Source organism: Diceros bicornis, chromosome 38, assembly GCF_020826845.1.
Source record: "Diceros bicornis minor isolate mBicDic1 chromosome 38, mDicBic1.mat.cur, whole genome shotgun sequence".
Taxonomy (NCBI): Eukaryota; Metazoa; Chordata; class Mammalia; order Perissodactyla; family Rhinocerotidae; genus Diceros; species Diceros bicornis.
In genome coordinates this window covers 10223164-10246967 of record NC_080777.1, presented here as the reverse complement: position 1 = coordinate 10246967, position 23804 = coordinate 10223164, and the positions used below count along the sequence as shown (strand labels likewise).

General features: G+C 52.0%; 1 protein-coding gene across 2 annotated transcripts in view; it reads right to left on the bottom strand.

The window, feature by feature from the left end:
- Window positions 1-6032: 6032 nt before the first annotated feature.
- SUSD4 (sushi domain containing 4) overlaps window positions 6033-23804 on the bottom strand; it is a 123228-nt gene continuing 105456 nt past the window's right edge. For both annotated transcript variants that reach the window (XM_058533645.1, XM_058533644.1), the window contains exons 6-9: window positions 13271-13462; window positions 11872-12016; window positions 8054-8436; window positions 6033-7057 (exon numbers count right to left, since the gene is read on the bottom strand). In XM_058533645.1, coding sequence (XP_058389628.1) covers window positions 7029-7057; window positions 8054-8436; window positions 11872-12016; window positions 13271-13462 — 749 coding nt within the window. In that variant the 3' untranslated portion in view covers window positions 6033-7028. The remainder of the gene's footprint in view (window positions 7058-8053; window positions 8437-11871; window positions 12017-13270; window positions 13463-23804) is intronic.

Sequence of the window (23804 nt, the reverse complement as noted above, 5' to 3'; positions counted from 1 at the left end):
GTTCTAGTCCCTTTACGTAGATAAGCTCATTAGTTCATCCCAACAACCCTATGGAGTGGGTGCTATTATTTTCCATATTTTACAGTTAGGGAAATTGAGGCACAGAAAGGTGTCACAGCTAGCAGACAGCCGAGATCGAGAGTCCCATTTAGCACTGAGATTTTCCTCTATGGTGGGGAAAGAGTGGCTAATGTGTGCACAAAGAAGATGACCTCGCTGTGCAAAGGAGCCCCCGTCCCCGTCTCTAGGAAACTTTCCCTGCCTCCCAGGCCGAGTTGGGGGCCTCCTCCATGTGCTGGCCAGGCACCGGGTATGTGGTGCTGTCGCCGCCCCTCCATCTGGTTTGTGATTTCCTGTGCCTACATGTCATCTCATTTGGTGCCCTCGGCATGTAGCTCAGTGATAACTCATGGGCTTCCCACAAATGTCGATGAGGGGATGGGAAGGAATCTATTGTTGAGGGATTGAAGGAGTTGTAAAATATGAAGGAAAGATGAAAGTTCTAGAACCATGGAGCCTGAGAGTTATCAAAGTATACAGGGCAGGTGTGACAAAATCTCAATTAAAGACCATAAGGAAGGAGTTTGTCACATCCCAGAATGTGGGCTTGAGGGAACCTGTGGAATGTTCTTTTCTGAGTCCTTGAGTGGCCTGGGAGGGGACCCTGGTCATAGACTCAGTGGCCTCTCCCATTCTTCTCCAGCTCCATGAGCCGAGGAGTCTAGGAAGTCTTTGAAGTTTCTAGTTGTGAAAATCAGGCCGCTTTCCTTGTCCTTTTAAAAGGACAGAGATCTAAAGACACGGAAATGTAAATGCATATCGCCAAGGGAAAAAAGCCAATCTGATAAAGCTACATACTGTATGATTCCAACTATGTGACGTTCTGGAAAAGGCAAAACTATGGAGACAGTAAAAAGACGAATGGTTGCTGGGGTCAAGGAGAGGGAAGGATGAAGAGGTGGAGCACAGAGGATTTTTAGGGCAGAGAAGCTACTCTGTATGATACCGTGATGGTGAATACATGTCATTGTACATTTGTCCAAACCCATAGCATGTACAACACCGAGAGTGAACCTGAAGGTAACTGTAGTTCATAATAATGTATCCATATTGGCTCATCAATTGTAACAAGCCTACCACACTAATGCAGGGTTTAATAATATGAGCAGCTATGTGAGGTGGGAGATGGGGGATACGGAAACTCTACACTTTCTGCTCAGTTTTTCTGTAAACCTAAAACTGCTCTAAAAAATAAAGTCTATTAAAAAATACAGAGATCTCTGCATCCACACCTACAGCATAACCAGGAAACACTGCTGACACACTCACGTAAAGTCACAGGGACATGAGAACCACAGGAAAAGGCAGCCTCCTCATTTCTTGTGATGGATGTAAAAACAGGCACCGGGAACCTGGAACTTGTCTGCTTCCTTCCCGTCCCCCCACCAAGTACACAGTAGGAGAACATGCTTCACGGAACGGGAAATGCCACACAATTATAAGGAATCTGTGGGCAAAGTCAGTCTAATAAATTTGTTTGGGCTTTTAGCTGCTTCAAGTCCTTGTACTAAAATGGACTCCAGGAGGGCTGCCATTAGCATCTGCTCCTTCTGGCCAAGGAGCCGAGAAGTGCCACAGGAGGTCAGAACTGCCGTGACTGGTGTCTCTTGTACCCTACTCTCATCCCAACTGAGGTGGCTGCAGAGTTTCTAGAGGGAAGACCCCTTCCTAAGGGAGTTCGGGGGTGGGGCTGCTCCTGAGCTCCAGGTGCCCCGTGGGAGGAGGAGCTGGAATGAGCGTCCCACGTTGGTGGCGGGGGAGGAGAAGCAGGAGTGGGCGCTATTAAGAGAGAGCAAAGGGATGGAGTTGGGTGATGTTTGACTCTGGATTTAAGAAAAAAGTGAGGAGGGGCCGGCCCCGTGGCTTAGCGGTTAAGTGCGCGCGCTCCGCTACTGGTGGCCTGGGTTCGGATCCTGGGCGCGCACGGACGCACCGCTTCTCCCGCCATGCTGAGGCCACGTCCCACATACAGCAACTAGAAGGATGTGCAACTACGACGTACAACTATCTACTGGGGCTTTGGGGTAAAAAAAGGAGGAGGATTGGCAATAGATGTTAGCTCAGAGCCGGTCTTCCTCAGCAAAAAGAGGAGGATTGGCATGGATGTTAGCTCAGGGCTGATCTTCCTCACAAAAAAACAAAAAGCAAAGAAAAAGAAAAAAGTGAGGAAACAGCATTTTACCCCATCAGAGCTGAAAGAAACCTTTGAGACCACCTGTTCGACCCTCTCACTATACAGTTGAGGGAACCAGGGGCCCCCTAGAGACCCAGAGGCAGCCTCACACTGGGCTCAGATGTCCCTGACTCCTAGGCTCAGCTCCACAAAATTGAATGGGGCCTGAAAAACAGCTCTCAGACCTGCTGGCTTCTCCCCGTGTCACCTAGCACTTCTCTGCTTCAAAGCTTGTAGTGGCTTCCCATTCATTCCCTAAGGGAACCACTTGCCTCCTTAACATGGCACCCAGGCCTCTATGGTCTGGCCCTGAGTTCCCTCTCCAGTCCCATCTCTCTCCCCATCTGCCCACCCTCTCCTCCCCTCAGCCTCTCTCCACCCCCAGCCTCCGGGCCTCCAAAGCATGGGACAACTCTCCATTTCCCAACCCACCCAGCTCTCCTGTACCTCCAGGACGGCACCTGCTCCTAACGTCCCCACCCCCCACACTCCCACCGTGCCTGCTCCCAGCCTGGCTGCCGTAGCCTGCAGGCAGCCTCCTGAGAGCCCAGGTCTGGGTCAGGCGTCCTGTGCATCGTAGCTTCGGTATGCAGCTGCCTGTTTACCAGTCTGTACTTCCCACTGGACTAGAGAACAGAGAGTGCCTGGCACTTAATAAATATTTATTGACTGAAACAGGGTCTATAAATATTTCTTATAGGCTCCAACTGGAAAATATTAGTCTCCTTATTCCCTCAGGCTCCATCTCGCCCCCCTTGCCCCAGATTCTTTATGCATCTGCTGGTGTTCGGGTTTCTTTATCCCACGGCCTTGGAGGACCAGGGCTCCCGCGGGCTCTGAATGCGTGGACGAGGCTCTGAGCGTAGCAGTTTTGTGGCTCCTACTCAGAGCTGGGCATTCCTCTGGCCACTTAAAATTGCGCATTGCAGGTCCCCAGGGACTGATTCCAGCCCAGTGCTGAGACAGTACACTGCCTGCCACAGCAGTTAAACACGGCTGCATTGACAAGTCACACTCTGTGTTAAGTTTTATAATTTCAATGCCATCCTGCTCAGCCTCCGCCATTACTGACAAGTGACTGCCGCTCTCAGGGGCCCCGTTCTGCCTGCGAGACCACGCATCCCTACCACGGGCTTTCCCTTTATCACCTTGGAAATGTATGGGCATTAACTTTTATGCTTTAAATCCAAAATAGACAATAAAATTAGAGAAGCAGGTAAGTGTTAATCTACAGGGCTGTCTGTGGAGATGATCCGAGTCTTTCAGATTCCTTGGGGAAATTGCTGAGGTTGTCCTGCCCTTCTTCAGCAGAACTTTCTGGAACATTCCAGAAATGCCCAAAAGGCCAAGGATTGAAAACTTTCCTCTGCCTGGAAAGCTTAGCATACAGAAGCAAGGGAGGGGCTCCTGGGAAGAGGGTCCGGGGGAACAGGGGGAGCACATTTCAGTCCATCTGCTTGGGGCGGCCCCAAACAAGCTACACCTGCAGACACGTTTGAGGGAGCAGGGACCAAGGCAAGTCGAAGGTGCCTAGGGACACGTGTCTGAGTTAGTCACCCACGTGCCAGCCTCCCTCACACTCCACAACAGGGGAGAATAGCTGCTGTTTATCAAATGCCTAGTGTGCGCTGGGTGCTCGACTTATGTTAGCTGTCATCCTCGCCCCAGCCCAGCGGGGAGGGCAGAGGTCAACCATCTCTACTTTCTGCGTGAGAAACTGAGGCCCAGGGAGGGCAATAACTTGTCCACGTGCACAACCAGCTAGTGGCAGAGGCCGGTTTTGAAGCCAGAGGATGGCCTGTTGCGAAGCCCATGCTCTCCCACGATATTGCACTGCCTCTGGGGGCAATACCTAGGGACCTGGCCATACCAGCGTAGGGGGATGAGGTGGGGGTGGGAAGCAGGAAGGGGCACAGGAATGGGAGGAGCATCTGCACCCGGCAGGCTGTGGCCCATGAGGCTTCGCATTTGACTCCTGCTGTGCGGCCAGGGGCAAAACACTTCTGCAAGAAGAAAAGGCAGTCTCGTCCAGGTGCCAGCTGCTAGGATGGGGGTAATTAGGTGGGAAAGACTAAAGATCCCACATCAGCAAATCACAACCTTGCAATTAAAAAAAGCTACATGCAAGTGAAGTGTGAAGACGCCCTGTGACTTCTGCTGTGCTTCTTACGGAGCCAGTCAGCCGGAAAACTGCCGCTCTGCGGGTCCTGGAAACATCCTCTATAAACACCCCGGGCTGACCACGGAACAGCCTTGGGGTCGCAACCGTGTGCCCCTGACCATGGTCCTGAAGGCACCTCCCTCTCCCAGAGCAGAGAGCATTGTAGTTGGGGATGGTTCTCTTGCACCCCACACCTCCAGGGTACCAATTCATGATATGCCCGGTGTGCTCTCATACCTAATTCCTGCAGTAATATGAGAAAGATCAATTTCGTTCATACCCAGAGGACCTCCCGGGACTTTTGAACCAAAAGAGAGTCCAAATCATGACAAGCTTGGGGTATTATGGGGATTTTTTCTTGCCACATAAGCTCAGTATAATGAAAAAAAGATCACAGTAAACAATATTTGTGGGTGAGACTCTGATGTGGCCATAAACTAAAGGGACTGACGGGAGGGTCCAGGAGATTCGGTAAGACCTTGTCTGACGCTGCCATTAAGCAGGCATTTCCTTCCCACAAGCCTCTACTCTTAGAACAATGTTGACACAATACCTGGACATATGTGGTACCTGTGTTACGTGTCTCCCAGGTGTGGAGAGCTGAAGAGGCATCCCTGTACTGGTTCACAGGGGAGGGGGCTGCACACTGCTGTTCTCTACTTTCCAGAACATTTTCTGGAAGGAGGTGAGGCCAGGCCCCAGAGACAGCCCTGCGTTTCTCCTCCCACCTGCCTGGTGGGAAATGAAGCGCTTACCTGGTTGTCTCTGAGACATGCCGTCCATTTAGGGGGCGTGGGAGGGAGAACAGGTGTCAGTATGGAGAAGAGCTGAGACTTGGCCTGACAGAGATCCTGGGAAGGCTACCAGGGGAGGCTGCCCACAGTGGACCCTGGCTCCCCCCACGCCCACACAGCTGCTCATGCCATCTGTCTCTGGGTGGACCAGGTGGCGTTTGAGCACCGACACTCGAGAAAAGCAGCTCCTTCTATGGGGCTTGTGGTACAAAGTTGTGCCAGTGGCCGGTGAGGCCATCACTAAACAAAGTGATAATTATTAAACACTGTTACCCACACGCCCAGCACACTGTTGCTGCTGGTGGCACCAATGCCTGGGGCCCGGGGCTGGGCGAGCACTGTCCAGTTACTTCCTGTAGGCTCAGGTTCTAGTCTTAAGCTTTATCTCCATTACCCCTGATCCCTGTCACTGCCCTCCCCTGCCCTCTGACTCCACTCCACTATTAAAGGCACACTTCAAACGGTCATTCTCTTTTTAATTTTTAATCAGCCGGTGTCAAGAAAAAACAGGATTTGACCAAGCTTCCAGCTCTCACTGCTCCGTCAGCAGAGCAATTTTATGGATCAGAGTTTTGTTTCTATTTGTCTAAAACCCAGAGGAGGAAAGGAATCAACGCCACAGATCAACATGTATCTGAAGAGCCACTTCGGGACTCCGGACATGTTTTTTCCATCATTTTCTGAGGAACAACACCCGGCAGGCACCGGGAGACAGCGCAGTAGGAATGCAGGACTGGCAGCCGGAGAGGCAGCCCCAGGCCCTCAAAGCGGGAGGGGAGAGCCGTCTCGGGGCTGGGAGGCCAGCCTGTGGACTGGGCAGGACAAAAGAAAAGGAAAAAAAAAATCCAACCTCATACTTTATTTGGAGGAGGAATGTATTTACAGAAACAATTTCTGGTTTGGAAAATAAAATATGGCTGAGTTCGGGATGGGAGCAACACCGTAAGAGTTAACTGGAGAGGGGCTCATGACTCTGAGATAAATCGTTAAGTGGAATCGTTTAAGATGCCGCAAAGAAACATTACCTTGGTTACTTTCTCCACCATGAGATGTATTTGAACACATTTTTACCACCTGTCAAGTCACAAGATTTATCCAATGCCACGGATCCACGTGCCAGACCATGACCACGAACACGGACGATATTTCACCGAAGGACAGCACGGGGTGCACGAACTCTACTTTTTGAGTTTTCCAGAAAGCAGAGTCTGCCTGAGTCTTTCCTTTCCTTTCTCACTGGAACCGCCACATCCTCTTTAGTCTTGCTCTGAGTAGAGATGTCCAGGTGGAGGAAGATTGTACAAAAGCTGCACGAGAACCTTCCCTCTGGGAGCCTGCAGGGGTGCTCTGCGTCTCTTCCAGCAGGTCCACACAGACTTTTGCGCAGAGGCTGATCCATCCTAATTTGGAGTCCAGAGGCAGTTGGAAGCGGATTTTAGAAGTGAATTTACATAATGTGACATGCTTTCAGAGGAGGCAGGTAGTAGTCATAACCTAAGTCAATGGGATGTAGGATTCGATGGGATGTGCGTAGAATTGTCCTAAGTTCTGCAGCACGAGACACACTTAACACCTTCATCCAGGACTGCACAGGGGCCTCCCCTCATCCCTTTGTTCCCCCCTGGTCTTGGCGAATCCTCAAGTCTCATTTAAAAGCACTGCCACCGCAGTTCATCAGCCTTGCTGTTGAGTCCGAGATGTAGGATGTGAATCACCGTCCCCGTGGAGATAAATTAGAAAACTTCCCCCATCCCCCAAGCTCTGTCCTTCTGTGGCCTCACTCCAAGGTACAAGGATCCCATCCCCAAAGGGGCAGTAGAGTCATCAGGACTTTGCCTGGTCACGGATCTTCTTCCATTAGAGGGATCTCTGTAAGAGAAGAGATGGTTATTACCTTAGTACACTGAAAAATACTGCAACGATCTGGAATTATGAGCTTTATTAAAATACCTACAATTCCTGAAATCAGTGAGAACAAGAAAATGTTAAGTTCCACATATCAGTTAACAATCAAATAAACCAACTCCTCCATACATCTATTTGCTGGAAAATCTTATACCCAGCTCATAAAAAGTAAAATGTTAGATTTTAGCCATGTGCCCCATACAAACCGAGAGGTTACAAATTCAGGTACAGAGAGGGGGCGTGGTACTGCAGGAGAGGAACTCTATGGGGAACCAGAGACTCCTGTTTCTGCATCATCACTGCCATTTACCATTGACACAAGCTGGAATTAGTGCTCTCGTTTTAAAGTGGTGCTGGTGCCCCCCTCCCCTGGGAAACAGAGCCCTAATTAGTCTGATGCATTTTTCCTACTGTACTGTGAGCTGCAATCTGCCTTTCCTTGTGGCAGACACACAGACATCTTTTATGTCACGCCCGGCAAAAATAACCTGTATGTACACAGAACTTCTCCGGGGCTGGGCTCTAGTGCATGTATCTGGTCTTCTCTTTTTGCACGTGTTGTTATCCTGTTCCTAAGCACTACTTTCAGAAGTCTAGCCTCATTATGGGATAAAGAAGAAAAACAGCCTGGATCATACAGACGCTGCGAAAACCAAGTACCGCCCACCATGCCCTTTCTACTCTGGATGGCTTGTGCCCTTTTGTGCCTCCTGAAATTTCAGTTAATGGGCTCATCACTTGTGAGATGATGATCATTCCTTCCAATAATTGGCCTTGCCCACGGCCTCTGCATGCAGAGAGAGCAAGAAGCAATTGAAGCTGAGTGAGAGGGAAGCAGATTGAATCGGCCCGGTGATGGGGGGTGGAGGGATGTGCACAGCAAGAGGCTGGCTTGAAGGTGCTGGTGCTGGGTGCGGACATATGTGCAAGGGTGGCTCAGGCCTCAGGGAAAACACTCACCATCCGCAATGTCGATGCCCGGGCTGGTGGATGCCACCTCCCCCGCCGTGCTGGCAATTGTGTCAGGGCTGTCGGAAGTGGGGCGGGTGCCCCCTTGGCACATGGGAGGTGAATACAGACTCTGCAGCAGCTCGGAGGAGCCTGAGACGCTGTCACAGGTTTCTGACTCCCCCGGGCCCGTGTCCGTGTCCCCTGAGCCGGGGTATGCTGGGGGGCTCTGGTCATCCACAGGTAAGGGGCAGCCCTGGCCCACAGAGGCCAGGTACCCAGGGCCTAAGGCACTCAAGCCACCACTCACGGCCTCGTCGTAGGACGGGAGCATGACAGGGACACCGTCCACCACCACGAAGTCGGGGTCACTGCTGGAACTCCTGGGAGGCCCCCTGTGCAAAGGAAAGCAGTGCCAACATGTCAGAGCGACATGCCACCCCAGGATGAGGCCACCATTGCTCCCCACTGCAGCTGGGGACCTCAGGCCCTGCGAGGATGTGGTGCAGAAGGACCAGCCTCCCTCCCAGGTCTCCTCTGGCAAATGGTGCTATCCACATGGCCACACTCAAAGAGAAGAGGTTTTCCTCTCCTCACTGTCTCGTGCCTCCTGCCTCTCCCCTCCTGCACTTCCCTGCTGCCTCTGGGCTCCGCTACCTCCTCATGCTTCCTTCCTCCTCCATTTGACCTCTGGGCTTGGCCTTATGGCCATAAACTCATGGGCGGGGGACCACGTGGTCCCTTCCAACGGAGCATCCCAATTGCCTCTGCAGTGCCCCTCGGGAAGGCTGTTGGAAATGGCATAGCACTGTTAAAAGTATACGTGGACTCTATGAGCCTACAAGGAAAGGTGAGACCCTGTGCCTTTTATGTTACTTTTTTGTTTTCTGCTACGGTATAAAAATCACTAATTTTTAGTCAAGATAGAAGAACAACAACAACAAAAGAAAGCTCTGAGCACCATCTTACTACGTGGTTCAAGTCATGTGGACTCCCCTCCACCTCCCGACCCAGCATCCCTTGAACCTAAGCTACACCTGTGCCGCCTGGAGGGGCTCCCGGAGGGGCACACACGGTCTGTTGTCTCTGCAGACATCCCCTTCGTGGGCACACACACAGCTCCTGGCCTTGTCCCTTTGTGTCTGGCCACCCTGCATATTCAGTGCTGTGGATCTGAGCCCAGGTGGTATCTGATGCCAAAGCTCGGACCCAGGCTTCATGTGACGGCCATTCACTGCTCCCGGCCCCCTAGAGGAACATCGAGCGGCTAACAAGTGGCCAGTGGAACTTGGTTTCTTATTTCCTCTGCGGGGAAGTGGCGGCCAGAAGGTAAAATACCAGGAAGAGAAGACAACCCAGCCGGTGGGCAGGACCTGAACCCCTGGGCACTGGCAGCAGGGCCTCTAAAACCCAAGGAAATGGAATGTGTGGACCTGGCGTCTGAGGTGAAAGGGAAGCATCGGGCTGCACCTGTCTCTAACACTCAAGGGACAGTCTCAAGCCCACTGACTCTTGGGAGCGCCTTGCTGAGAGACTAAGGCGGTGGGCTCTTGCTCCAACATTCTTAAGGCTACTCACAGAGGGAGGGAGACCACAGCGCCCACGCTCCCTAAAAGCAGGAGGAAGGGAGGGAAGGAAGAGCTTGCTCGAGTCAGGCTCCGCTCCCCCACAATAGCTGCTTGTCAGTGTTCCCTTGACAAGCTGAGTCCCCTCCCTTCCTGGCCTCCCGTGGTCCCACGCTGGCTTCCTTCCTCATTTAGGACTGCCTGCCTCTTCATCGCCCTTCCCCCCGAAGTTGTCTACACCAAGGCAGCCAGATGCCTCTCTGTTCTCCACTTCTCACTCAACAGTGGCCCAGGCTGTGGCTCCCACGATCTGGCAGCTTCCCATCCCCTATGTCCCAACCATAACGCCCAGCTCCCCCAGACACAGCCACCAAACATCTCCTCAGTATCTACTCCTGTGGGAACTGGAGGAAAAAAATCCATTCTGGGCTTGCCCTTGAGAATCTTATGCATTTGGATAGATGAGACCAACTTTTCCAAAACAACTAGAGACTCATTTAAGATAAAAATACTCCAGGGATAAAAAAAAAAAAAAAAAAAAAAAAAAAATCAAGTGAAAGAATTTAGGGGAAGATTTTGAAAACATCTCAATACTGGAAAGTTTTCTTCCGGCATATGCAGAAAAATAGCTCTCTGCGCCATTTTGAAGTGCTCCAGTGTACAAAATCACAACGTGTGGTTTAGCTTTCTCTTTGTCATCTTTAGGACTTCTTTAGATACCGTAGCTGCTCAATGATAGAACATGGTCCTTGATGAATACATAACAATGGTGAGGACCGAGAGAGCGGATTGGCAGGTTTGAGGGAAAAGAAGGTTCCAGCAACCTCAGCAAGGGCTTGGCTATGGTGCCAGGATGGCATGGACACGCTCTAGGCCTGGTAAGGATGCAGGTGGCCCCCAGACTTAGCTTCCTTTCGTGGCTGGGAGAGTGGGGTGCATGTCAGGTTATGGGGCCCCTGTGGGGCGCAGGGGAGCATTGCTAAGTGAGATGAGGCCACCCCGGGGGGCATGGGGTTAAGGGAAAGGTGGGTAGATGCTCTCTCCAGAAGCTCATGCTTCCCTCACTCCTCGCCTGGCTGGGAGGTGTGAGAGACACAACTGGATTCTCCAGGAGGGAAGAGAGGAAAATGGAAGCGGTTAATTCCAGGAGCCTCCTTTTCTGCTTGGCAACATTCTGTTTCCCAGGGGGTGGTACCCACGGCCCTGGGGGCTAGACTGTCCCTGTGGGCAAAAGGAAACGCCCTTTTCTGCAGTGTGAGGTCCCAAAGAAGATTCTGACATGGACACAGGAATCCCAGGGAACACTGATGATTCCTCCTGTGTGAAAGGCAGCTGGTGAATGAGCCCTGGCTGGCATCCTGTGATGTCTGGCGCCCTGCCCTCCTTTTCCTATTGGTCACAAACTCGTCCCTTTGCTTTCTAAAGGACTTCTCCTTCCAGGAACAATATCTGTCAGCAGCAGTGGTGAGTGGTTCTTCTGTATTCTGAAGGGCGCTGGGGTAGTTTGTTCCAGACAAGTGGCCGGGGCCGGGAGGGGATGAGGGACAGGCTGCTCTGTGCACTGAGAGGGGAGTTGGACAGTCTCTTCTTTGGTGATGACGACTGGGAGGATGAAGACACCAACCCAAGGTGTCTTGGGTTGCAGCCGAGGAGGACGGAGAACCGCCCTCTGTGGGATGGAGAACCCAGCCACACGCTCAGATCCACCTGCGAGGCAGATTCTCACAAGCCCTGTACTGACTCCCCCATCCCGAATCCTCTTCTTCTTCCTGAGACTTCCCATCGCACACTGGGTCCACACCTTTGATCTTGTTGCCTAATTCGTTCTGTGTATTTCTTATCTTCCCTGTAGACTGGAAGCTCCAAGGTGTGTAACTCCAGGGCTGCCCGCATAGACGGCAGTGAGAATGATGCCCCTGGTGGTGGGCGGCAGTGCACGGGGTGTGGCCTGGACCCTGCTCCTTTTCCCCACACTCCCACAATGCCTGCCTCGGAAATGGTCTATCCAGGGAAGGAGGGAGACAGGGGCTCATGGAGGGAGGGCGGAAAGAGGGAAATGAGGTCTGTCTCCAGCTTGGCACTCTGACCCCTAGACACCCCAAAACAGCCCGGCAAAGTGGTTTTAGCTCTCTTGCCTGTTCACCCTTAGAACCTCAACTTTGCACTCCTCAAGGGTCCAGCTCACCACCTGCTCCCTCTGCTGCTCACGCGGCTGCACTGAGCCCCACCCGGGTGGCTGTGGGTTGCCGAGGCCGCAGCACTGACCTGGGGGGAAAGTGGGCCTTGAACTTGGTCTGGAACATCCTGGCCAGGATGACGAGCAGCAGCACCAGCAGCACACTGGTGGCCGTGAACGCCACGATCTTCCACGTGGTCAGGAGGGTCTCGTGGGTGCCGGGCCACGTTTGCTCTGCCGTGAGAGAGAACAAAGCAGTGCGTGTGGCTCCCAGACTGTGCAGGCGCTGAGGTTCCCACGTGCCCCCGTATGCTGGATTTACCGGCCAATGAGCTGCTCATCGCATGCTCCGGGTGCTCCCCAACAGGCTCCTGTTACATCCCATCAATATCCCAGAAAACTCATCTCCAGTATGGGCTCTGCCAGGTTGAAGACAGACCCACATGTTCACACGCCAGACTGGGGTGAGCCTGGCATGGGGCTAAATAGTGTACTTGCTGCTCGCGCAGAGAATGGGGGGGGGGTCCCTCGCCCCTGGAGAAGTCTTGTTCTGAAATGGACCAACAGCTGGGGGGCAGTGGGAAGTGGGCTAGAGCCCTTCGTGAGTATTCTGGAATAGATCATTGGTTGAGTGAAGAAAGGGACAGAAGGATGTCCGCCAGGTAAGGGGAGGCAAGGGCAGAGCCTTCCAGAATAGATTCCTGTCCTTTTGGCACAAGCCACTTTGTCTCTTATACTCCATACTCTGTTGCTGCTGCCTTCTCCCCGCTCCTCTCATCCCGCTCAGAAGCCGCCCTCTCTGTACCCCTCCCGCACTGGCTCACGTGACTATCTGTGGGCCTCCAGACGCCCCGTATTCATGAACGCTTCCCTCACATGCTGTGTGCAGGGAAAAGTGTGCAGCCACCACCACTGCTCAGGGCAGGCAGCCACAGGCACACCAGGGCGGGTGGGCAGGACCGGGGAGGGCAGGAGATGGTGGGTGGGTGTGCGCTGGTGCCCAGGTCTCCATCGTGCTGTCACTACCCCAGTGCCCTGAGATCTAGTAATGTGTTACAAACTAGGAAGCACTGAAGTTTGCAAATGGCCTACATTTTTATAAATGAGAGAAGGTCTTTCCCATAATAATATCATCTGTGTTCTGCTCTGCATCCTTAAGTGGAAGAGAAAGGTGGAGCTAGGCATCACTTGGGTCATACCCATGGGCTTGTGTCCTTGTCACTGGAAGGGGACCAGGCTGGAAGAGGACAATGCAGAGAGGCCAGAGCTAAATCCACGGGTGCTGGGGGTACATGGACCCTGTTCAGAGGGTCTGCATTTTAACCTGGGGACGGGTAGGTTAATAACCCTCTGAACAGGGCCTGGAATTATCATCCATGTGAACCACGAGGATGAGATGCTGTTTCTAATGCCGTGTGGTGGGGAAGGGAGATGGAGCTCAGGACACACCCACTGGCCTCTGTGCACCTTGAACCTGGACGTGCTCACCTGACTTGATGCAGTAGACCTGGTAGGAAGGGAACCACTCCCCATACTGGCAGGTGATGTACTTATAATCACTGGTGAGGCTGTAGCCGGGGTCGCAGTAGAACTCCACCACAGTCCCATGGTTGTAGCGCTCACAAGGCCGTGGGTGGCAGACGAAATCGCCGTGGCTCACCATCGGAGGCAGCGGGCACACTTGGGCAGTGGGGAGAATAAGAGTTTCAGAACCACATGCTCACCCCACATGAAGCTCCCAGAACAGAGATCGGGCTAGGAGAACACACTACTTAGAGATGCAAGAATGGGTTAATCACCAGCCTGGTGAGTTGTCCTCGAGACAGTCCCTTCTGTATTCTCACGGGAGGTCAAACGGAAGCCGGCTGTAATATTCTGAACACGTGCTGTTACCACGTGGCGTTGTAAAGTACATCGTAAAAGAGAGGTTCGTTTTACATTGCAAAGAGTATGCCTATTTAATAGAGAGTATTAAGCTACTCTATTAATAATGCATGCTGTTATGTGCCAGGACAACCCAGTAAATAAAATTAAGCTATTTATGGACAAAGTCTTCACCGAAAGGAACAGCTATCCCAAGCCTCTAGTAATCCGGGACTGGCCAAATCCTTGGGTGTCCCTACCCTGATTCCCAATGCCCTGCTGGGGTGTGGCCGATGACAGAGATGTAGCCCTTCTGCTGGCTCTGCGTGCAGGCCCAGGCCCCAGCCTCCCGTTCATGGGCACCCCAACCGGCGGGGAGTGGGCAGTGGGTGCAGGGAGGAGCTGTGGGTCCTAGGCGTGGTTCTGCCACCAATACTCTGTGACCTCACTCAGGTCACTTAACCAATCTAATCCTTGATTTTCTCCTCTGTAAAATGGAAGCTTATTCTACCCTTGAGGATCTTTTTTGGTTTCTCTGACCCTAGTATTCTATGATTTTAGGGGAAGAAAAAGGTTGTTTTCAGGTTCCTCTCTTGAGCCCACGCTCTGGGTCGCAAGGTAAAAGCAGTTCCGTCTCTGTGTCCAGGGAGACGGCTCTCGTGGAAATTGTGGCTTGTTCATCTCGTGCCACAAGGAGCTCTCTCTCCTGGCAGACTCAGAACTACCCCTCCCACTGAAACGTTCTTCAGGAAACGATCAAAGCACCAACTCTACCAAGGCCAGCTTCAACCACATCTGTGGAAACCACTAAGAACTCTGACTAAAAAGAAGAGTTAACTTTTGAGCTCTTGCCCAGGGGTACCCAAACCCCCAGCCAGTGGCGAACCACAGGCACCCTCTCAGCTCACCCACTCTGACCACTGGAAGGCCACGGAAAGGGTGTCAGTAGTACTCACTGCCAGCAACGTGTCCCCACTGCAGCCGGAGAGCCATATGGGCCCCCCACTCAGCAGGACCACCCGATGGAGGCTCTTCACAGACACTATCTCTAATCCTACCAATGACACCGCAATGTAGACCTTGTCAGCTCTTCCTAGAAATGGGGAAACAGAAACTCAGAGAGTTCAAGTTCTCTTCTCTAGAGGAGGGGGTGGGAGCGCAGGCTTGTTCCAGGCAGCCTGGGTCTGAGTTCCTGCTCAACTGCTCACCAGCTGAGCGACCCTGAACAAGTGGCTTCTCGCCTCTGAGCTTCAGTGTCCTCATGGGTAAGATGGAAGTGGCTGTGGGTTATGCTGAGGAAGGCCGGCAAGGGCTTAGTTCAGAGCTGACATCACGGAAGTGGGCAGTCAGGGACAGCGGGGACCTGAGTAGCTAAAGAGAGGGACCGTAATACGATTGCTTACATGGGTGATGGGAAGGCCACCGGGGGCCATGAGGCCCCCTGATGAGCAGCAGCAGGAAGCTCGTACCCCCCCGGGCCGGCAGGATGAAGGGATCCTAGTTGCTGGGATCCCAGTGGAAGTTGGGACCACGGAGGTTAATCCTGTGGGACCTGGATCCCGAGGAAACTCAGACACTGCCAGACATGCCCCCCAGGGCAGAGAGGGTCTGAGCGAAATGCCCCAGTTTCTCCCCCTCCCGCCCTCCAGTCTCCCTCTGCACGGAGCCAGTGAGGAGCCAGCCAACCAGGGGGCCTGGGGAACACGGCCTGCAGGGGGCAGCATAGGAGAAGGTCCAGGAAGGGGCCTGAGGCTGTCTGGACTGCGGTTCAGGTCCCATAGGGGACACTGGCAGAGTCAGGACTCGAGCTCATTTGAGGCTGAGGCACTTTCCGCTGCCCCAGGGCATCTCCCATCCTGGCAGACGCCCTCCACAGAGCTGCCCAGGGCCATGAAACCGCACCACCTGACGCATTTCCAGTTCCGCAAACTGGGGGCTCTAGTCAAATCCACTACCTCCAGGGTGTTCTGTGAGCATCCCCAGCAGGTGAGCAAGGTGGCAGGAGAAGAGAGGGAAGGGAAGGAAGGCTGGCGGGGAGGAGGGAGAGAGAAAAAGGCACTGGCAACTTTCGACTGGTCCTGGGCGTCACCAGGGATGAGGCAGCCAGCGAGGGCTCCTCCCTCCCCAGAGGCCCCTGCATGACATTTCTCCCGGAAGAACAGAGGGAAGAGAGGGTGTCTGGTGCTCCAGCACCCCCTTGCCCAGGGAGGGGAGCCACCAGGCTCTCAGGACCAGAGTGAAGATGCATGCAGAGTGGGGACACTCGATGTCTGCTGTACAGCCAGCCCAACAGCAACATCTGCCACCCCTGTGGCCTCCAGGGCTGCCTGGCTCATGTGGCTTGAGAGAGGAGAGAGGAGGGGTCCCTCTCCTCCCGTGAGTGCTCCCCCAGCGCTGCAGCATGCTCGTGGGAGGCCTTTTCTGTGGTCAAGGGCATACCGAGCAGGGGACTCTCCTAGCGAGCCCTCCAAACAAGTCCCAGTGATTTCTAATCCCAGGATTAGAAAATTACCAGAATGTTTTCAAGGCCCAGAAAGCATCATGAGAGGTCGGAAGAGGCCCTGTAAATATATGCAAGTTTGCTGTCAGCAGCATTTTCCCTCGCTTGGCCTGGAGGATAAAGCACTGTTCAAATCATCGCACCAGCCCCGAGGCAAATGGTCCAGGACGTGCTGAGGAATGACTGGACTCTGCGGGCCAATCAATTAACTGGGGAAAGGGAGGCGGCACAGCGTGTGCACACAGGCACGGGCTGTGGAGGTCCCCAAATTTATGCGCAAACCCCAGCCCCGTATTGATGAGCCACGGGGTGTTAGCAGCCTGTTTCACTTCCCAGGTCGTGGCTTCCCCATCTGTGTAATGAGGGAAACAATTCCTAGGGTCCTTGTGAGGGTTAGAAGGTGGATCTAAAGTACGTAACACGACCGTCCGGAACACAGCAGGCACTTAATAAATAACAGCAGTTAGGGTCACCGGTGCCCAAACTTGCTGTAGTTCCCATGCTGGGCTCCACCAGGCCCCTCACACTATCGGGATACCTGGGCTGCCCCAGGCCCGCCCCACACATCCCGAAAGAGAATCTGGATGCATCTCATCTGCATGTTTTCTCAGAGGCCGGATAAAAACCACCCACTGTAGAGGCTTTAATGCCGAGACTATCATAATCGGCTGCTAATGGAGACGCCTTTCCCGCTAAGTGGAAACACTTGTCTTCACACCTTGCAGGGTTTCTAATGACTGCACCTGGCCCTTCCTTTGCTGCAAGGAAACCCCCTGTGCGTCCTGGTAGGGGCAGAGGGTGGGAGTGTTCTTTGAACTTGGAAGGAAGCAACAAGTGTTGTTAATTATAAACTTGGGAAGCTTACTTAAAAATAACAATAGGTGTGGGGCCAGCCCTGTGGCCTAGTGGTTAAGTTCAGTGCACTCCACTTTGGCAGACCAGGTTCTCATGTTCGGATCCCCGGTGTGGACCTACACCACTCATCAGCCACGCTGTGGCAGCGACCCAGATACAAAATAAAGGAAGATTGGCATAGATGTTAGCTCAGAGCCAATCTTCCTCAGCAAAAAAAACCAAACAACAATAGGAGTACCCAAGGCTCAGGGGACTTCCACCTCTCACCCCAGCCTCTCACTATGGGTTAAACCGAGTTCTGCTATTTCTCTCCTCTCCACACTTCCCTGAGAAGCAGACAGATCTACACAGACAGAATGACACACTGCCCCACACGGAAGCCTCATGCACATGGCAGACAGCCACTTCACAATGGCCATGAGGCTAGCATTGGAAACAACCCATGGGTTCCTCGCATTTCTGGTTGGTCAGAGTTAATTGTTTTACCTTAGAACTCCCTTAGGTTCCACTGGTGACCCAGAAGCCAGCAGTTGCTAGTTCTAAGCAAAATAATACCCATGAAAACCCGTGGGTGGCATGAACAGATTCTTCTGCAACTCTATTTTTTTTTTAATGTTTCTCACAACTTAGAAATTATTAGCAACAGTTATGGGTTTTGTGAGGGTTGGAGTCTGGACATTGGCTGGTTCCAGGAAGAATCCATGTGATGCTCTGCTGAGACTCAGTCAGAAATGGTTCGTAATTACTGTCTAGCTCTGCTCCTCGCTTTGTGATGGAGGATTATGGCTCCTTCCTGATTGGCAGGAAAATTCCTACCCATCCCAATGGCTGCAGAGTACAGTTTTCACCATCTCTAGTGTCTCGTGGGCTAGATTGGGGGGAGGGCAGAGGATGGGGTGCAGAGGCAGGGGAGCCTCAGTCTGCCCTGGGCTGGCCTGAGTTGGGGGCTGGAAATGTCAGGTGACTCTGGTTTCCTCAAATGAGTCCTCCTCTGGTCCAGCCTCCCCTCCTCTCAGGCAGCCCCTCCCCCTCCTGCTGAACATCCTTCTCAACCTCCCTTCTGGTTATTTCCACCTATTCACATTCAATTCCAGCACGAACACCAGCTTCTGCCCCAAGCCCTCCCTGACCACTCGGGCGTGATCTTGAAATTCCTGGGCACTTCGTACATTTTCCATGCCTTATACTTGCACAAATCCACAAACTCTTTGAGAGTAGGGGCTGTGTCTTTTAAACTGATATAACTCCTATAGCATCCAGCACTACTCTTGACAAATATTGTTATATGAGTGAATGAAAACTTCAAAGTCTTCCCAACGAGCCAAGCTACACCCACCCCTCCCCACCATCATTCTCCCATGGGCAATGAGCTACAATTTTCATGCTTTTTCTGGTCCCATTCTTTAATGGGAGAAGAAAAAGTTGAGACGTGATAATAGCTTTATGAAAGCTTCTTCACCACGTGAACACAACACAAAGATTTGCGGGCATTCATGGATGTCTTAGTGAAGGGAGACGGGCTCTGCCAGTCCCACCTCTGAGACATACGCTGAAATAAAGAGCTCAACGCTCCTGACACGTTCACAATTCGCTTCTTCCCAGAAGGCACCCAACAGTGTGCAGATCCCGGTGCAACGGGGTATCTGATAAAATGCGATGTTCAATTCGAACATCCTTTATGGCACTTGGATGACATTTGGAGCAGAGACATGGTGGTGCTAGTTGAGGAATAGGTAAGTGTGGGGTGTGGAGAGGATTCAACACAATGTAAAAATAAAACACAGGAGCTGCCAGTCTGAGGTGTGGAAAATAAAGAGCAGGGAAGATGCTCAGGTCCTCCTCCTGAAAAAAGTGTAAAAATGGAAATATACAAAGATTCTACTTCTCGATTGGAAAAATCCCTAAAGGCTTTTCAAGGTGCTACTGAAGTTTACAGACTGGGACCAGCGATGGCTGTGACAGCGGCCTCCCTGGACGGGCCTCGGCCGACCTCCGATTTAGTGGGCAAGGGCTGGCCTGGTGGCTCTGTGCCTGACCGCTGCTCACACCCCGATTTGGAAGTGACGGCCATCCAGTATAAAGGAGAGGGCTACCTTTCCAAGCCCTGGAAGCTTGTTCTTTAGTCTTCCTGAGGGAAGACAACCTCGCCATCTCCCTTTTACAGGGCAGCCTGGGGAGCTGGGAGAAATCAGACTCCTTTCTTAATACTATGCAGCATCTCAAGGAACCCAGAAAAGCAAGGGTGAGGTGTAAGCCCGCAGAGCCTCTCGCCAGGGGTGCAGTGACATTCTGGGCAGGGGGTGGTTCCCTGCGTGGACTGTCTCTCCAGCCCACCTAGGAAATAACCGCAGCACCTCCCAGTCACTGGAACAACCCAGAACGCTCTCAGATGTTTCCAATGCCCCTAGACTCACACCTTGGTATCTCTTCCTGCCCCTCGCCCTCAACTCTGGCCCCAGGCCCAGCCCTGTCCACCCAGCTGGCAGGATGCCCAGTGGTGGCTAGAGAGGCAGATGAGGGAGTTTGAGCCCAGCTCTGCCTTCACTGGCAGAAAAACCTCAGGGAAAGTTAGTTCTTCTCACTCAGTTTCCCATCTGTCAAATGGAGACAAGAATACCCAGTGGCTAGAGCTGTCGTGAGGACAGTATGAGCAAAGAGCACCAAGTCAGTGGCTTGCTAAGGGGGCTCATTTCAGGTACTACTATTGCCTGGTTTGTTTTCCAGGGTGCAGGGACTCATGCCCACCCCCTCAACCACAAAGTAAGCTGCTGGGGAGTGTGGGGAGAGGAAAGGGTTTGCCTGGTGCCTGGGACTCTGCGAATTCCTCATGGTCCACCTCCGGCCTGGGGAGGTATCCACTCTGCTGATTCCTGCTCATGAGGCATGTGCCCCAAGGAGGATTTTCTCCCTGTCTCCCAGCAAGAGCATGGTCTAGTTAAGTTTGTGAGTTGAGAGAGTATCCCCTTGGCCAGATGGCCCAGCTGATGGCTCCTCAGTGGAGCACACCGGCTCTGTGGCCATTCCTCCATGCGGACACCAGAGGACTTTCTCCAGAGATGGACGCTGCCTCGCTTTCAGGAGGCCTGTGATGCTCACATGCCTAATGGGCCTCCCACCTCGCCCTCTGCAATCGTGGCTAGCTTCCTCTCGGAGGTAGACTGCACCATCCTTTCCGTAGACGGGGCTTCCCCAAGACACAGTCAACTTGCTTCCTTCTGCCCTAATGGGGGATACAGGGCCACCTTCTCCCACCTGAGTGATCACTTCCGTCTCTCCAGCCTCTGATCATTTCTGCAGGTGACTCCCGGCCTCTCCCAGTAGTGCCGTTCATGACACAGGGAGTGGATGGCTCAGAGGGCCCCAGGGTCAGGCAAATACCACCTTGTGTTTGGGGGGTGTTGGAAGCAGAAGCCCATGCTGTCCCCGCCACCAGGGTGTGGTTGGAGCATTTTCATTTGCTTACAGGCAAATAAATCTCAGATGGCTTCCCTCCTGTCCTTCCGTCCACCCAGGCCCCCATGCCCACCGTTGGAGCTCAGGGAAGGTCAACTAATCCTATTGCCCAAAGTGAAATGAAGCTGGAAAGAAAGCCTGATGCATTTCTAAATGGAAAAAAAAATGATTCCTCAACCATCTCTTCCTGTTTGAGTTATCAGCCCTTTGGCACCTGCTTCGGCATAGATAAGGAAACTGAACCGCTGGGGCAGGCTGCATTTAGACCTCATGAAAGAAGAGCCTCTTCACGCTCTTGTCCAAGTACGCTGATCATGTTCCTTCACACATTTCTTTTTTCTTTCTCTTTTTTTTTGTGAGGAAGATTAGCCCTGAGCTAACATCCGATGCCAATCCGCCCCATTTTTCTTGAGGAAGATTGGTCCTCGGCTATCTCTGTGCCCATCTTCCTCCACTTTGTATGGGACGCCGCCACAGCATGGCTTGACAAGCAGTGCATCCATGCACGCCCGGGATCCGAACCTGCGAAATCCGGGCTGCCAAAGCAGAGCGCGCGCACTTAACCACTGCACCACTGGGCTGGCCCCTAGCCCGATGTACTTTTATGCACAATAAGACCCAAAATGTATCCTGGAATTGACAGGGGATTAGGTACCCAGGGCTGGAAAGGCTTAAAAATGCAAGGCCCAGGCCACCTTGCTTCTCTTGCCTGCAATGGAGATGGGCCAGACAGAACAGGTGCCGTGTGCACCTGGAGAAACTGAGGACTCCCTGGACACAAGAGGAGGCTAGGAAAGGTGGAGAGGTGGCCTTCAAGGGGACAAGTGTGAGGGGGTTAAAGGGGCCAGTACAGGTGGGGAGCAAAGCACAAGAAAGAGAAAAGGAACAGAGGAGAGCGAGTTTCTGAGTGGAAGAGACTCTATAAGGAAAGGGCAGGTCCATGTGGGGATGTCCTCGAGGTCTCGGCCCCTCCATGTGGATAATACAGGGTTCCTGTGATGGTTAATTTTATGCATCAACTTGACTGGGCTAAGGGATGCCCAGATAGCCAGTAAGATAGTATTTTTGGGTGGGTCTGTGAGGATGTATCTGGAAGAGATTAGCATTTGAATCAATAGACTGAGTAAAGAGCACCCTCACCAATGCAGGCGGATATCGTTCAATCTGTTGAGGACCCAAATAGAATAAAAAGGCAGAAGAAGGGAAAATTTGCTCTCTGCTTGAGCTGGGACATTCATCTTATCCTGCCTCAGACATTGGCACTCTTGGTTCTCAGGCTTTCAGATTTGGACTGAATTGTACCACTGGCTTTCCTGGGTCTCCAGCTTGCTGACACCACATTGCAAGAATTCTTGGCCTCCATAATTACACAAGCCAATTCCTATAATAAATCTCTTCTTTTAGAATATCTATCTATCCACCTATAGGTTGGTTCTATTGGTTCTGTTTCTCTGGAGAACCCTAACTAATACAGCCCCCCACCTCCACCCCCATCCGAGATCTCCAACCCCACCCTGACTCTACAGATTGGATTCTATGACTAGAACTGGAGGTTAGAAACTGCTCAAGCCTCAGTGGAGGTTCAGGTGTTGTTTCCTGACAGAGGGTGGAAAATTGCTGCTCTTTCTCTCCCCTCCTCGAAATCACAGGCGTAGGCACTGGAAGTACCTTCAACAGAGAACTTGGGTAGTCAGAGAGAGCTGGGAGAAACTACCCATCAGCTAAGCAACAGACTGATTTCAAGATCAGGAGCTGCTCATGTTACATCTGATCACAAGTTCTCTGTGCCACGATGGAGACCACTGGGAGGCAGAGGAGATGTTAACAGTATTGCGTGTGCGTGTGTAAGAATCGACTTTAGATGAGCTATTCAAGGAAGGACCCTAGGGAAGCGGTATTCAAACTGAAATCTAGAGCAGAACCTTCACAGCGGGTCCACAGACCAGTCCTGGTGCACCAATGCTTTGCTACTAGTCCATACAAAAGAAATAGAGAAATCAAGAGTAGCCGTTCAGAAGTTCTTGTAGCAATTTGACCTTGTCGCAACATCCAAGAGTGTTTTCTATTTCTATTTATTGAAATGCAATTTTACTACTGTTGAATCTAATAATTAAAAATGAGACTTGTATTATGTCTTCGTCTTTCTATTTTTTTCTATAACCCATCTTTATTGAATATTATACAGTTATTGATCTGTAATGTACTGGAAAACAAAAACCAAACCACTGGTTCTTTCAAAATACAGATAGATGAGAAGCTATATTGTATACTAATACTTCGCATAAACCAATGCATGATGCATAAAGACTAGGAAGGATCCAGTAAAAGGAAGTGTTGGGAGGAACATCCCAGGCAGAGAGACAACACATGTGAAGGTAAGTTGGAGGCAAGACGAGAGGCTGGGATGGGGGCTGTGTGTGATAAGCAGAGGGGAGATGGTGGAGAGGTAGCCAGGGCAGCGTGCGGGCAGCTCCATGGGTCCCATGGCAAGAAGCTAGGATTTTATCATAAGTGTAAGGGACACTGAAGAGCAAGCATAGACATGTTTTTAAAACATAGCTCTAGCTGCAGTATGGAGAACAGACTTGGGGAGCAGGATGGAAGTAGTGAGGCTGTTAGGAGGCTGCTGCCACAACCAGGTGAGAGAGAAAGGTGGTTGGAACAGGACAGTGGCAGCCAACATAATGAGAAGTAGAGCGATGGGACATATTTTAGAATTTTCTAATTCTGTTTCTACAATAGGTCTTGTTGAGACATGGAATTTGGGGTCCAAGGGAAGAATCAAGGCTGACCCCAAGATTTCTGACATTAGCCCCTGGATAGATGGTGGTACCCTTCACCACGTAAGGTTTTGTTTTGTTTGTCCGGGGGAAGAGAGTGGTACCAAGAGTTTGGCTTTGCACTGGTTATGTTGGAGTTTCCAGTGAGACAGTCATCCTAGTGTCAATCAGGCAGCTGGAGGAAACATCTAGGGTGAGTTAGAACTCAGGGGTCATGAGCACAGAGATAATACTTAGAACCACAGGGGAACTGGATGAATCCACCTAAGGAGATAAGGTCTAGACAAAACAGGAGGGGTCCCCGTCCAATGCCGGAAATCAGTTAGGGGTAAAAGAGACTGGGATGTATTACGGAAGCCAAGAGGGGAAACTGCTTTGAGGAGAAAGGAGTGGCCTAGCAAGCTGAGAAAGATGGGAACAGAAAAGTTACCCCTGGATTTGGCCACATGAAAGTCAGTGGTAACCTTGAAGAAAGCAATTTCCATAGTGTGGTGGCAGGGGGAGGCATTTTGGAGTGAGTTGAGTGAACGGGGTGGGAACTGTAGAGGACTCATTAGAGCAGGTTTGCTGA